Here is a 16117-nt window from a genome sequence, read left to right on the forward strand (position 1 = left end):
GATTTGAAGTTGATTTTGAGTGAAGAATGTCCATGTGACTAATGAGGCAAGAAAAAAAAATTATATCAATGTTTTTTCCTGTTACTCCACCTTTTCCACTGATGATGCTTATTTGTATATAAATAATTCAACAAATACTTCATATTTTACTCACTGTTAGGTACATTACCTAATAGTAAAACAATTTTTACTTTCTATTCATCTTTAGGTGAAATTTTCATAGCTGTTGAAGTAATTTGTGCAAACTCAGTGATTAACTACATGGAAAATAATTTTGACTCAAGGTACTTCATGAATAATGATTTTTTTCCTTTTCTGAAACCAGCAGATAATGGAATACAAAGTTTCTTTATACGCGTGGATAGGCTTATGTGTTTGTCAGACATTTTTGTAATAGATTTCACGGTTTGATATGAACACAGATGGATAAGAAAATAACTATCAAACCATGAAATCTATTACAAAAAGTTTCTTTATAACATAAAATGTGTAACAGGAGTAAGAAAATTTTGACAAGTTTTTCATAATACTATGTTATCAGTTCACAAATTTGCTTTATAAAACACAAAATCTATATCAAAAATAGGCCAAACCTCATTTATTGAGTGTGGGTATATATATATATATATATATATATATATATATAACCACACACATATATACACAAGATGAAACCTCAGTCTCAAAAGATATATATAGATATATATATATATACAGGATGAAATTACACAAGATGAAAATTTCTTTAGAAAACTACAAAGTCTATACTAATGTTTCAAATTTCTTTCCTTAGCATTATTGGTTTATAAGTAGTCATTAAGTACAACCACCATTAATGCTCTGATCTTTTTTTTTTAGATTATATAAAAGGTTGCATCACTTGTGAAATTATCATGGGAGTCTACATACAGAGAAATACTATTCAAGCATATGCTAAGTTGCATCCATCACATCATAACCTGCATTGAGGTCAAGGAAATTCTAGTTAGAAACATCACCTTTGATATTGAGATTTTTTAAAAAACATTCTATTTCAGGAACATAAAAATTTTACATATAGGATGAATTATTAAATTCAGTTCTAGATTGAAAATTCAATTTTTTTTAACTTATACACAAAGAAATTTCATCAATATATACTGATTCTATGGCTAGAAAGAAAACATTGTTTACATTTTAAAAATCTTCAAGCCTCAGATATTCTTACATGTACATTGTGAAAAGCATGGTCATCATAGGAATTAATTTTTAAACCTTGATCATGTATGAAAGACATCATGGAATGACCATAATTCTGCTTTTTCCTAACATTTCTTGTAATATAGAAAATTTTCTCTAATAAAAAAATATAATAATAAAATAAAATATTACAGTTTTTATCCATTCATTTGAGACCAATAATTGGACTTGGTTAAAAATACCTCCAAAATATATATATATACAAAAAAAAAGTGGTTACATACACATCTACTCCTTTTAATGACAAAGCTACCTTAAATAAAACATTGAAACTAATGACAAACTAAGTTTAAGGAAAATGGTTTTACTTTTTTTTTTTGTCCTCAGAATAAAAAAAAATGAGAACAAAATATTAAAATACTGTCCTCAAAAAAAAAACAAATGAGGATGCAATGGGTTCAATATTTCTTGCTGCATTACAAACCAACTTTTTTTTTTTTTTTACTTTAATCTGCATTATTCCATTATCCTGTATGCTGAAATTTCACAAGAGTTAAAGGTTCTTGATTCTTATTTGCAATCGGATTAAATTAGAAAACAAAAAATATTTACATCTGTACATTAATGATGCCTTACAAATAATATACAATATCAGCATAAAACCAGCTGTCCAACTATAATTAGTCCATAATTACAGAATTCTCCTGGACATTAGATTCAAAATCTGGTAAGCTTGATAGGAAAATTTTCAGTAATAAGATGATCATCATCAAATACTACTACAATGTTGACTTCAAACTCTAAAGAAGAAAAAATTATATATACATATAAATTCAAATGTATGTCCACATATACAGTGGAAAGCCAGTTATCCACTGTAGATGTAATAATATTACTAATCAAAAGAATATTTAAAATAACTCTATTCATCTTTATATTTCAAGAAATCTTACATAATTCAGATATTAATTTATGTAAACCAATAATCAAAAGCATACAGTTAAATGCTCATTACCAAAGAAACAGTCTGTTACAGTGGATGCACTCATTATGAGGTTTAATGGAATAAATACTTAAAAATAAATAATTAACTAAATAAAATCATCAGGGAAATAATGATAAAATTGCAAAAACACTAAGTGGAAAAGATAAGCCTGAAAGCCTCTAGTCCTATGAGGGGCACTCTCTATAGGTGTTGTTGGCTAGCCTTAGCTGTGTTGGGCAGGAGGCCTTAGAATTAAAGTTTTCCAAATCTTGGGAACTTTAATATGACCATATTTATTAATTAGGTCAGTTTTTTAATTCTGCTTTTTCTAAAAAAAAAAAAAAAGTCTTTCAAATTTCTATTTTTTGTGGTGAAGCATAATAGTTTTTTTTCCCCATTTGATTCTGTGCAAGGTGTCCAAGGCATGGACAACAAGCCCTGACTGGCCATACTTATGGTGACAGATGTACTTTTTATGTTCTTCTAGGGCAGATAGCAGATCTCTCAGTTTGACCATAATAGATAAGTAGCAGGAACAAGGAACTTTATAAACATCTGCAACTGATGGAGGAGGTAGAGGATCCTTGGGAGAACAGATGAGTAGCCAGCTTTAGATAAGGTTTTGAATGCCATGGAGAGATTGTACTTTTTTTTTTAAATTTTTTTTTTCTTTGTTGACTTTTTTGGCATTATAACCATTAGACCGAAAAATCTAAGGCAAATAAAGGAGAGTTCAGCTGTAAGATCAGCCTCAGTCAAATAGATTGGAGGCTCTATTGGCAAGGATTTTGATAACACCATATTGATGAGAGGTTATTATTATTTTCTTTTTCTGGGGTGCTGTTTAATGGAGAACGAAGGAGTCTAATGTGCCTAAGCTATGTGCCAAACAGAGAACACTGGTGTGTTCTCTGCTTGGCCTCTCCAAATACTCAATATAAGAAATCTAGCTAGCAACCAACTCATCTCTCTCCATAAATTACATAAAGACAGTAGCATAATAATCACTACAGCTGACAAGAGTAATTCTATTCATCAATACTAGTGAATATAACTGAAAGATGAATGTCTTGTCAGCAACAGCACTACTTATAAACCACTAGATTATGATGCCAGTAATTCTCAAAAGAAAACATTAAAAAGACTTCTTAAAAATGTCACATTTTGGTCTCCTGAAATAGATAAACCTTTGGTTCCTACCCCCGTATATATGGATTGCCAAAAATTCATAAATCCAATAACCCTCTCCTTCCCATAGCGAGGGTGGTCCGAAAAGTTCTCGGCCTAACAATGAAAAAATGAATTTATAATTTCAAATTTATTTTTATTTTTCAACATAATCTCCCTTAAGACTAATACATTTTTCCAGCAATGCTCCTGTGCCATTATCCCATTTCTGTAGTGGTTCTGCAAAATACCCCTCTACAGCTGCAATCACCTCTTGATTCGAAGAAAAACGCTGACAGCAAGGAAGAGTTTTAGTTTTGGGAAGAGATAGAAGTCAGAGGGAGCCAAATCTGGGGAATAGGGTGGATGTTCCAACAATTCATAGTGAGGATCCCTTAATCTTCCCATTGCCAAAGCACCTTTGTAGGTAGGTGCATTGTCCTGATGAAAGATGATTTTTTTCTTCTGCAAACTGGGTCTTTTCTCAAGAATTTTTTCATCTAGTTTAGTTAAAAGATCGGAATAATATTCCCAGGTTATTGTTTTACCTTTTTCAAGATAATTAATAAACAAAATGCCTTTAGTATCCCAAAACACTGATGCCATGACCTTTCCTGCTGATGGAACCGACTTTGTCTTCTTTGGCGCTAAACACCCTGCTTCTGTCCACTGTTTTTTTACTGCTGTTTGGATTCTGGTGTGTAATGGCAAATCCAAGTCTCATCCATAGTAATAAATCTATGCACAAAATCAGTTTTATTCTTGTTAAAATGCTCCAAGCACTGTTCAGAGATTTTCATGCGAGTGTGTTTTTGATCTACTGTGAGCAAGCGCGGCACCCATCTTGCACAAAGTTTTTTCATTTGCAATTCTTCACGCAAAATATATCCAAGTTCTTTTGAAATGCCTATAGTCTCAGCAATTTCATGCACTTTGACTCGTTGGTCATTCAATACCATACCTTGCACTTGATCAACGATTTCTGGTATTGTTACACTTTTTGGATGTCCTTCACATGGCTCATCTTCATGGTTGGTATGGCCACATTTAAACTTGGCAGCCCATTTCTTAATTGTCAAAAAACAAAGGAGAAGAGTGCCCATAAACTTTTATGAACTTAGAATGAATTTCTTTTGGCATTAAACCTACTTTTACAAAGAATTTTATAACCGCACGATACTCAATTTTATCCATTTCAAAGGATACTGACAACACTTTTGCTTCAGAGAGCTGTATATAAAACAAACTACTTGATAGAATGACTTGCAATTTCACATGGATGCTTATGACGGATGTACCAAACTTAGGGAGAAAAAAAAACTTAACAATAGTGTTGCCATCTATGGTCGAGAACTTTTCAGACTTCCCTCGTACACACTAATGCCTCTCCTCTTTTAAGTTAACCATCCAAACAGCTAAATTTTTAACTCACTTATAGGTCATTCTTCTTATATGAACAATTCTACTCATTTCAAATCTTAAATCCAAAATTTTGTTTTAGACAATAACAATATCATGATTACCTTTGATATCACCTCCTTTTTTACCAACATCCCTCTTTCTGAAACTTTAAATCTACTAAAATAAATATCATTAATCTTTTTAATCATTTTTACTATTTATAAACGAATAGGATACAGTCATGGGCTCTAACCCTCTAGCCAAGATTTGGGGAAACTTAATTCTTAGGCCTCCCACCCAGCTGTCAAACAGCCCCCATAGAGGGTGCCTTCACAGGACTATAGGCTTTCAGTCTAATCATTTCCACTTTGTGTTTGTTTATGCAATTGTAATATTGTTTCCCTGACAATGAAATATAGGAGTGATTAAATATGTTGTTTAATTATTTATATGTATGGTATTTATTCCCTTAAACTCCATAATGAGTTCAAACCAGCAGTCTAAATTGTTGATTGTTACAGTGGATGGTTTTACTATAGAAAACTTCCTTTAGAATAATGATGCTATGAATTCTCGTAGATAAGCTTATACGTTGATTATTAATTAAGGAATTGAGAAAATACACCAGAATATAAATTAAATTAAACTTTAATATATATTTCCAATATTTCGGCAATGTCATGTTGCCATCTTCAAAGGAACTTAAAATAAAGACACATGCACGTAGGCACTATACACAGTAAATGAGGACAAAGCAGGAAGCTACTATTGCTTCTCCTAAAAGCCCTGATGGTGCCCACTAGGGGGGGGGGGGGGGCACAGTAGGTATTCTTGGCCGTTGGGCTGAAGATCTCCTGATGTACATCTCCCAAATTTGGGGCAGTTTCATGCAACCAAATTTGTTGAGGTTTGGCATGCTTCTTAGGGCTGAGGCTTATTCCATGAAAAGTCTTTCAAATTTGAACTTGCTATGGTGTATTATTGTGACTTTCTTCCACCATATTCTGTGGCCTTTATCAGAGCATGGTCTGCAAGACCAGAGTGGCTATACTGGTGAAAATGGATGTAGTCCTTGTGTTCTGAAATTCTGATATTCACTGTCCTGCTTGTTTGGCCAAAGTAGGACAGCTTACAGCTGCAAGGGACCTGGTATACACCAGGTAGGTCTAGGGGGAAGTGGCTGGTCTTTAGTGGAGCAGATAAGGGATGCCAATTTTCTATATGGTCTGTAACAAGAGGTCAAGTCATGTTTTTTTAAGATTTTGGTAATTTTTTCCGAGGTGCCTTGAATGTAGGGAATGGTGATGGATTTGGAGTAATCCTTGTTGTGACGGAGGGGGGGGGGGGGTTGTGGTTTACTGGTTTCAATCTTTTTTGGATTTTTTTGGCAGGGTAGCCATTGGCTGAGAAAGTGTTGAGGATGTGATTTAGTTCAGTGGTTAGGGCATTGCCATTTGAACAGATTAGTTTAGCCCTGTTGTGCAGTGTCTTAATAGCTCCATATTTTTGTGAGGGGGAGGAATTGTTGGTGAATGTATCTGCCAGTGTGGGTTTTCTATAAACTGAGAAAAACCAAGGTTCCATCAGGCTGGCGGGTGACTAGTGTGTCTAGGAAAGGGAGGCTGTTGTTTTCCTCTTTTTCCAGGGTGAACTTGATTCTGGAGTGTTGGTTGTTTAAGTGTGTTAACAAGGAGAGTAGCATATCAGAGCCATGTGGCCAAATAGTAAACACATCATCAATGTAGCGAAGCCATATAGTTAGTTTTTGTGGGGCGAGTTTAAGGCTTTCTCTTCAAAAGTCTCTATAAAGAAGTTGGCCAAGGGTGGGGAGAGTGGTGAACCCATGGATGTCCCCTCTATTTGTTTGTAGAATTTTCCCTGCCTAACAAAATAGCCCGAGTTCATTGTGAACTGAAATAGGGCCGAGATATCTGGAGGAAATTTAGCTTGGATTAGCTCTAAGGTTTCCTTGAGTGGGACATTTGTGAATAAGGAGGTGATGACTGACCATTATGTCAGTATGTTGGAGTGCAAGGTTTTTCTATGCTGGCTTTGAAGTGGGCTGAGTTTTTTATGTGTGATGGTGTGTTGCAAGTATAGTGTGTGAGTGCTTTGGCCAAATGTTTAGCTAATTTGTATGTGGGGGAATCAATGCCATCCACTATGAGACGTAATGGCACATTTTCTTTATGTATTTTTGGGAGTCCATATATATGGGGGGCACCATCAGGACTTTTAGGAGAAACAATAGCTTCCTGCTTTGTCCTCATTCACTGATGGTGCTGAATTTTTTTTATCTTTGTCCTCATTTACTGATCATCACATTGCCAAAATATTGGAAATATATATTAAAGTTTAATTTAATTTATATTCTAGTGTATGTTGTCAATTCCTTAAGTTAATTAATAATCAATGATGCTATGAGACTTTAATAAAGACTTTACAACATTTGTCAGAGTAGATGAATTCACTACAGCCACTGTTGCTCATTATCAATTTCCTGATAGTACCCTCACCTTCTCTAATTTAGCAATATTTAATTTCTGTGCGAGTCAACTTATCTCCTATTAATAATGCAATGAACCACATGACAGTGTATTACACATGCTGCAACAACTGCAATCCCTAAAACATCTAGTGGGTTTCCCTAAGCCATGGTGGAATGATGACTGCACAGCAGCCAAGGAAGCATAGAAGAAAGCATGGAGTATCTTCTGTATATACTCCACAACAACAAACTTCATTACTTTCAAACAAGCTTGAGCAAGACACATCTGTCATTAGAGCCAGAAGGAATCCTGAATCTAGTACACATCTTCTATAACAAGATTAACCAAGAGCAAAGAAGTATGGGATAAAATCTGGAAAATGAAAAGCAGATACACCACTATCCTTGAACATAATAGATGCACAGTTGCCAATTCAATAGCAATTACTGGCACACTTGGAGGAATAACTGTTAGAACATCAGCAGTATCTCCTTATCCTCCTTGCTCAAAAATGCATAGCAGAAAAACAATAAATTCTACTTTGTTCAAACTGCTGTTGGACTAGATAGCATCCATTATGAAATGGTAAAACATCTGTTATGCAGATGACAACAGATGCTTAACCTTTTCAACAGAATCTTCTGTGAGAACTGCTTTTCTGGATACCTGACAAAAGGCTATTATTATTGTCTTTCCTAAGCCAGGGAAGGGGTCCAAAATCCCAATAAACTATCATCCAATTACTCTGACTGGTGCAAGATTTTGATTTTGGGAAAAAATGGTTATTTTATGGTTGCTGGAGAGAAACAATCTTTTTTTGCCAGAACGCAATCAGGCTTCCAAAAATATCATTCTATAACTGATCATCTAGTCTGGCTGGAAGCATCCATTAGAGATGCCTTCTTAAAACATAAGCACTTAGTATGGTTTTCTTTGTTAAGGAAAGACATATGACACACTTGGGGATTTGGAAATCTTGAATTACCTACAAAACTATGATCTCAGAAAGCATCTTCCTCTTGATAAATCAAAAAAGTTCTTTAAATGTGGTATGGCCACTTTTAAACTCGGCAGCCCATTTCTTAATTGTCGAAAAACAAAGGAGAAGTGTGCCCATAAACTTTTATGAACTTCGAATGGCATCTTTTTATCCAACCAAATCTAAGTCTGAGTGGGAAAACTGCTCTTTTCTGACCACATACCCAAGGAGGAGGGAATTTCACAAGGTCACACCTTTTGTAATGAAGGTTACCTCGATAACCAAAAAACTTCCCCAACTGTGAGCAATGTGGACGACTTTACCATCTGTCATTTATGTAATATGAGGGTCATAGAAAGACAGCTGCAGTAAGCCACTGAACATCTTTCAAAATGGACACCAACAAATCAAGTTCAGATTTTGTTAAAGACATGGTCTTCATCCTGACCCAGAACTCAGACTAGAACAAGGATTAAAGGGCGCAAATCCCAGCACCAGAGGTCAAGTTCTTGGAGCTCATATTCAACACAAAACAGTGTCCTCCCTCATATATATGTTAGTTGTGAGATTAGTGTTATAAAGCAATGAACATCCTTCATACCCTATCTTCCACCTCTTTAGGGTGCTGACAGATCAAAACTTGGATTATGGATCCCAAGTCTATGCTTCTACCAGAGAGTATCCTGCAATGGCTGGACTCCATTCACCATCAAGTCATAGAAATAGTAACTGCACCAATCCCTAGTCTGTACATCAAGATAAACCTATGACAGCAGTCTCTATTATATGCTACAAAAATGAAATCCCTGCCAGACCACCCTGCATGGCTAACTATTTTCTGCCCATATTGGGTGAATCTGTACAACACCCATCAGACTGCTTTACGACCTTTTGGTTTGTGAATAAAAGTGCTCTTATAAAATCTAGATATTGGGGTGGACAGCATAGCACAGATGCCACTAAATGCATTACCACTGTAGCATTCATATTCACTTTAAAGTTTTTTTCTGTGCTAGTTTTGTGCCCCTTTACCCTGATAGTTCAAAATCAGAAATCCTAGTGGGATCTTCTGCTGTCTTCCCAGACAGATATTTGCTCAGATTCCACTAGAATGTAACAACTTTACTGCCAAGCTATATACTATAGAGCTTGCATTAAAATACATAAGACTGCATTGCTACTAAAGGTGCATAATATACTCAGATTCACAAAGTTCTCTAGAAGCAATAAGCCAGCTAAAGCTGCAGAAAAACATCAAGGGCTGTTTTGAATCTAATGTCCTCTATCAGTTATGGAAGCTACGTATGTATGCATCTGTTGGATTCCGAGCCACATTGGGATTAAGGAAAACACGGCTATAGGAGGTAGTATAGCTATGTCAGCTCGTTTCTCAAGCTTCCACCCTGCCTATCCCATATGTGTATTACTGGCAGATCATCAGGCACAAACTTTTATTCCAGTGAACAAACCACAGAACAAAATATATATATCCATATCCATGTCATCTCTGTTGACACGGATATAGAAGGACAATTATTGTGTAGGATGGGGAGAATTGAAATATTGATTTAAATACATCCCAACACAGATGAAATTGTATACGCATTTTAATTAAAATGTGCATGCAATTTCACATTTTATTTCACACAAATTTCACCTTATTTTATTAGAAAACAGTATTGCATGAATGGTTTTACTTGAGCATCATAAGTACAGTACCTCCACCCTACACAACTTATTTTATTAGAATGACTTGTCTTTTAAAATTCTCAAATGCTCTGTCATGCCTCAGAACAGTGCTGAGAATATTTTCTTATTTCAAGTCCTTCAATGAAAATAATAATAATAAAAAGGTGGTAATGTAGAATTAACCAATCAAAATTCCAAGAAAAAATGCAGAACATAAATTAAAACTAAATGATGAAATTTATAGATATAACTAGAGTAACATTTAATTAAGTATATCGTATATTAAACATCATTTCAAAGATGCGATATTAGTCACTTCCATTATTTTAGAATATTTCTTACCGATTTTGAAGTTGTTAGTAATCATTGTTGGACAAGTAAACAGCCGTGGGAAAATCATGTAAATTGGAATCATAATGTTGCGGCACACATCTCCTTCCCCAATCTGGATATTTTGGATTTCTGTAGCTAAATTTGCAATATCAATAAATGCAAATGTGTAGTAAATTATTGAGACACTTATTACAAGGAGGGGGGGTGGGTCTGGAAAGTCTGATAAACACCTAGTACAAAAATGATATAACTGATATAACCACAAGAAAGAACATATGAGGATATCTACTCTATACCATAAAATGATAAGCTGAAATTGGAAACGGATGTAGGCTGTAACGGTTTTGTGTAACGTTTTTTGTAACATTTTTTGTAACGTTTTTGTGTGTAACATTTTTGGCAAGTTATTTGAAACGTTTTGCAACTCAGGGGCTACCCCGAGTGTTGAGTCTTCAAAATTCGAGTCATCGGAATTCAAAGAGAACCGGCCTACCAGTTCAGAACACGGGGGGTTGGGCACCGTAGGTGTCAGGGGGGTGAAGCCCCCTAGTAAGAATATAAGAACATAAGTCACATTCATAACCTAGTATATTCTTGGTTATATCAGCTGCTTTAATATCATTTTTGTTCTAGTTATCAGAACCTTCCACATCCTCCCCCCCCACCCTTGTATATACACAGAAACCTAAGAGTAAAATGTACTACATAATATTTTAACAAGTTAAATAAATTTTTTCGTACACACACACACACACAAAATTGTAACTACAAATATAACCACATTTTTTAAAGTTAATCCCTATTTCAAGTGATGAACAATATTTCAAGTGGATTACAGTTGTTACATCCCCTTTCCCTCACTCACCCCAAAAACAAACATACCTATTTTACGTATTATTATTGCCTTACTAATGGACTTTACAACAGCACATATTATCATTATCAAGAGAGACCTCCAGGTAGTAAGGAACTCATCGAGGGAGGTCACATACTACACATATCAGCTGTCATACTTGTTCTTGAATTCGTTCACAATACTTGCACACACAACATCCAATGGCAATCCATTCCAATCATGCACTACTCTATAAAAGAAAAATCTAGATCTCACCCCCTTCTTAGCAGTATTTATTATCAGCCACCAAGAATGCCCTCTTGTCCTTTCCCCATCCTCCATAAAATAAAAAATATCAACTGAAATCCTGTATGACCCTTTTAGAAGTCTGCAAGTCTCAATCATATCACGCCTCTTTCTCTGGATTGCTAGTGTCTGTAGTCTAAAGATTCTCAATCTGTCTTCAAAATGAACATCCCAAAATCCTGATATCATTTTTAACACTCTCCAATGTGTCAGAATCACAACGAAAACCAGGCTCATTTCAGAATTGCGATTATCTTTTGAGTTGTATTTGCATTCTTTGCTACATGGCCCCTGAACTTCAACTTCCTATCTATTAACACTCCAAGATCCATAGCCCAATCAGTTTCTTCTAGCATAATCCCATCAATATAATACGACATCGGATAGCCTAATCACGCCGAAGTGCATGACTTGACATTTACTGACAGTGAATTGACATCCATTTTCCTATGCCTACAATTACAGCCTATTCAAATCATTCTGCAAGTACTGCATATTAGCAGCATTCCTGATTACCCTACTATCTTTGCATCATCTGCAACTAGCTGTATGTCACCTGTCAAATCCCTCACAATATCATTAATCCACAGATTGAATAAAAGTGGACCAAGGACTGATCCCTGTGGTACACCACTAGTTACCTTAAATCTTGCTGACTCACATCCTCCCATATACCACTTTTTGATATGTCAGTGAGCCATCCTCTTATCCATGCTAATATTCTATAATCCAAACCCATATTCTCTAATTTATGCAACAGTCTTCCATGCTGTATTCTGTCAAAAGCCTTAGCAAAATTCAAAAGTATCATGGTGTATCCATTCCCCTTGTCTAGTTCAATGGTAACATTCTTATAGAATGTGAGCAAGTTGCTAAAACATGACCTTCCCTTAGTAAACCCATGCTGTTCATTGCAAAGTAGAGATTCTCCATCAGCCGATTTCTGAATGCAAGCTCAAGCCAACTTTTCCAAAATCTTCACCACCACTCTGAGATACTGATTGGTCGATAGTTGGATACATTGGTCTTTACACCACCCTTGTGCAATGGGATTACCATACATTCTTTCCACCCTTGTGGAATCTTCCCTATTCTGAGACTCAAATTATACAGCCTGGTTAAAGGAATAGCCAGATCAAGCTGAACACTTCTTTAGCATCTGTGCTGATACCCCATTAATTCCTGTTATAGAATTCTTATTTAGTTTGTGCACCAGCTCTCTAGTACTTCCTCCTCACACACAAGTTTCCTCATACAGTGAAGAGGTTAGAGGTGATTTCAATGTTGCATACACCAGGTAGATAATGTTTAGCAAAATGGCTACTCATTAGTTGAACAATCACTGCTGCATCAGTTATCCACATATCATCTGCATTTGGTAGTTATTCTTTCAAATTCATTCTTTCTTTTACTTGCAGCATAACAATGGAATTCTTTTCGGTTGTCTTTAACTTACAGAGTCAATTACTTTTAATACTCAGACTTAGCTTTCTGCACAACAGTTGCGATTCTTCTGGCCTACTGCTTATAATTATCATAACTGACATCATCCTTATGTACACGGTATTCCTTCCACATCATCCTTTTCTTTTGAATTGATAAGATCACACATCCATTTCACTCCTACTCTATTTATTCTTCAAAGTCTAGGGACACATTCTGATATCTCATCATTTAAGTATTTTTTTTAACTTCCCATGCATTGTTGATATACTCCTCAGAATACTCACCAGGTGGTCATAATTTCCTGCTTTGTAACAAAGTTCAACATGTAACGTTTTCCGAATGAAGCATTCATAAACTTACCCACTTCCTAAGTAAGTACCGCACTGTCACCAACCAGAATCAGAATAGTTACGTCTTTCACTGAAATCCTCCTCTGACACTATAACCAGATCTAACACCCTTTGACCATGAGTTCCTTCTGTCACATGCTGCTTGAGGAAGTGGTCTTGCAACAGCTCAATAAATTCAGTTTCTTTTTCTCACATGATTTTTGGATAATTAACGTCCCCCATTATGATCACACCAATCATATTTATTTGGTGACGCATTTTTTCATCACTAGCAACCGATCCAGCAGGTCTGTAACAACACCCCAATATATATTTAATCCCGTTAGACTCCACCTCACACCAGATGGCTTCAAACTCACTCCCACATGAAAAACTGCAACTAGTATTACAATCATCATAGGTTGTAATACTGAAAATACTGTACCCTTTGCACTCAATGCTATAGTTCGCCCACCGATTAGAGGTCCCTTGACACTTCTGCGCATGTCAGAAAAAGGAGAATCCATTCTGATAATAGGGTAATCAATCTGTCTTCTGGGATGTGTTTGTTTATTAATACAGGTCAGAAAATTTAGCTTTTCTTTTACGAACATTGTAGTTTTTAAAGTGTAATTATTTTGCTTGTATAACAGTTGGAAAAATGTACGTAGAGTATTAACAAAATTAAAAAAGATATAGCATAAAACAAAATTTAACTAAGTTTATTTTTAAGAAAGTTTTCTATAAAATAAAAATAATTATACAGAAAAACAGAAATTTTTTCGAATGAACTTAGATATTCTAAACTTACAGTTGAGAGAACTGAAGCACTTTAATGTCCTAAACCGATTAATTATTTATGACTTGTTGTGACTCTTTTAACAAACCCATGCAAAAAAAGGTTGGAAAAAAATACCATTATCAAATCCTTTTAATCTTCAGAGTCATCTGAATCGGTGTCCGAATCACCATCACTTTCACTTAAACTGATTACCAAAGGTTCGCATAATTCTTCGATAATTCCGTCTCTGTCCCAATACATATTTTCCAATGAGGTGACATGAAAGCAATATTTTCCCCAGTTTTGAACTCTAATACCTTCAATCACCTGTTCTGAAAGCTTAAAAAGTTTCGACATGTCAATATCTCCAGTTAACGTTGCGATGGCGAATGAAACTTTTCACTTCTGCCCAAACATACTCAATAGTATTAATATCGCAATGATATGGTGGTAGCCTCAAAGATAGAAATCCATGCTCTTTGAGCATCGTGTCGAATTTAAATAGTTTAGTTGTGGGCGAGTTTCTTTTGACAAAATTAAGCAATTCGATTTTTCACATATCAGGGGAATGAGAAATGTTACTTTCAGAGAGCCAATCCATAAAAACTTGCTTCTTATTAGACCAATCTGGAACGTTTGATCGAATAGAGTGATATGAAGCGTTATCAATTATAACAACAGCATTTTTAGGAAAGTTTGGAATCAGTTTTTCTTCTGCCCACTTTTCGAAGATCGTAGAATTCATTTGCCTATGGTAATTGGCTTTGTATAGTAAGTTTGAATTCGGTAAAAAAACCCTTTTCTCCACCTGCACGCAAAATTATTATGCACCGCGAGGCATTTCCAGTTTGTAGCACTCCACATTCTTCTTTAGACTGCCAACATTTTCCATAAGTTAAATTACTCCAACAGATTAAAGCCATTTAACTCTATACCCCCCCCCCCTGTATTTACGGACTCCCAAAAACACATAAAGAAAATGTGCCATTACGTCCATAGTGGATGGCATTGATTCTCCCACATACAAATTAGCTAAACATTTGGCCAAAGAGCTCACACACTATACTGGCAACACACCATCACACATAAAAAATTCAGCCCACTTCAAAGCCAGCATAGAAAACCTTACACTCCAACATACTGACATAATGGTCAGTTTTGATGTCTCCTCCTTATTCACAAATGCCCACTCAAGGAAACGTTAGAGCTAATCCAAGCTAAATTTTCTCCCAATATCTCAGCCCTATTTCAGTTAACAATGAACTCAGGCTATTTCGTTTGGCAGGGAAAATTCCACAAACAAATAGAGGGGACAGCCATGGGTTCACCACTCTCCCCACCCTTGGCCAATTTCTTTATGGAGGCCTTTGAAGAAAAAGCTTTAGCCTCTGCCTCACAAAAACCAACCATATGGCTCTGCTACTTTGATGATGTGTTCGCTATTTGGCCACATGGCTCTGAAACACTCCTCTCCTTCCTTATACACTTAAACAACCACACTCCAGAATCAAGTTCACCCTGGAAAAAGAGGAAAACAACAGCCTCCCTTTCCTAGACTTACTAGTCAAAATGATGGAACCTTGGTTTTCTCAGTTTATAGAAAACCCATCCATACAGGCAGATACAATCACCAACAATCCTCCCCCCCCCACACACAACAATATGGAGTGGTGAAAACACTATACAACAGGGCTAAACTAATCTGTTCTAACGACATGGCCCTAAACACTGAACTAAATCACATACTCAACACTTTCTCAGACAATGGCTACCCTCCCCCCCAAAAAAATCCAAAAAATAATAAAACCTATAAACCACAGTCCCCCCCCCCCCTCTCCACAACAAAGATTACTCTAAATCTATCACCATTCCCTACATCCGGGCACCTTGGGAAAAAATTACTAAAATTTTAAAAAAACATGACCTCACCTCCTGTTACAGGCCTTACAGAAAATTGGCATCCCTTATCCACTCCACCAAAGACCAACCACTTCTCCTAGACCTACCTGGTGTATACCAGGTCCCTTGCAGTTGTAAACTGTCGTACTTTGGCCAAACAGGCAGGACAACGAATATCAGAATTTCTGAACATAAGGACTACATCCAGTTTCACAAGTACAGCCATTCTGATCTTGCAGACCATGCTCTGGATACACACCACAGAATACAGTGGAAGAAAGCTAGAGTAATACACCGTA

The 16117-nt window shown here is 35.8% G+C and overlaps 1 protein-coding gene across 1 annotated transcript in view; it reads right to left on the reverse strand.

Annotated features, from left to right (window-relative positions):
• Positions 1 to 635: 635 nt before the first annotated feature.
• LOC150099374 (vacuolar protein sorting-associated protein 26C) overlaps positions 636 to 16117 on the reverse strand; it is a 113788-nt gene continuing 98306 nt past the window's right edge. The window contains exons 8-9 of the mRNA XM_090403719.1: positions 10232 to 10357; positions 636 to 1979 (exon numbers count right to left, since the gene is read on the reverse strand). Coding sequence (XP_090259845.1) covers positions 1897 to 1979; positions 10232 to 10357 — 209 coding nt within the window. The 3' untranslated portion in view covers positions 636 to 1896. The remainder of the gene's footprint in view (positions 1980 to 10231; positions 10358 to 16117) is intronic.

The sequence above is a fragment of the Typopeltis vanoorti genome, chromosome 14, assembly GCF_054136105.1.
Source record: "Typopeltis vanoorti isolate ZY-2024b chromosome 14, IOZ_Tvanoo_1.0, whole genome shotgun sequence".
Taxonomy (NCBI): Eukaryota; Metazoa; Arthropoda; class Arachnida; order Uropygi; family Thelyphonidae; genus Typopeltis; species Typopeltis vanoorti.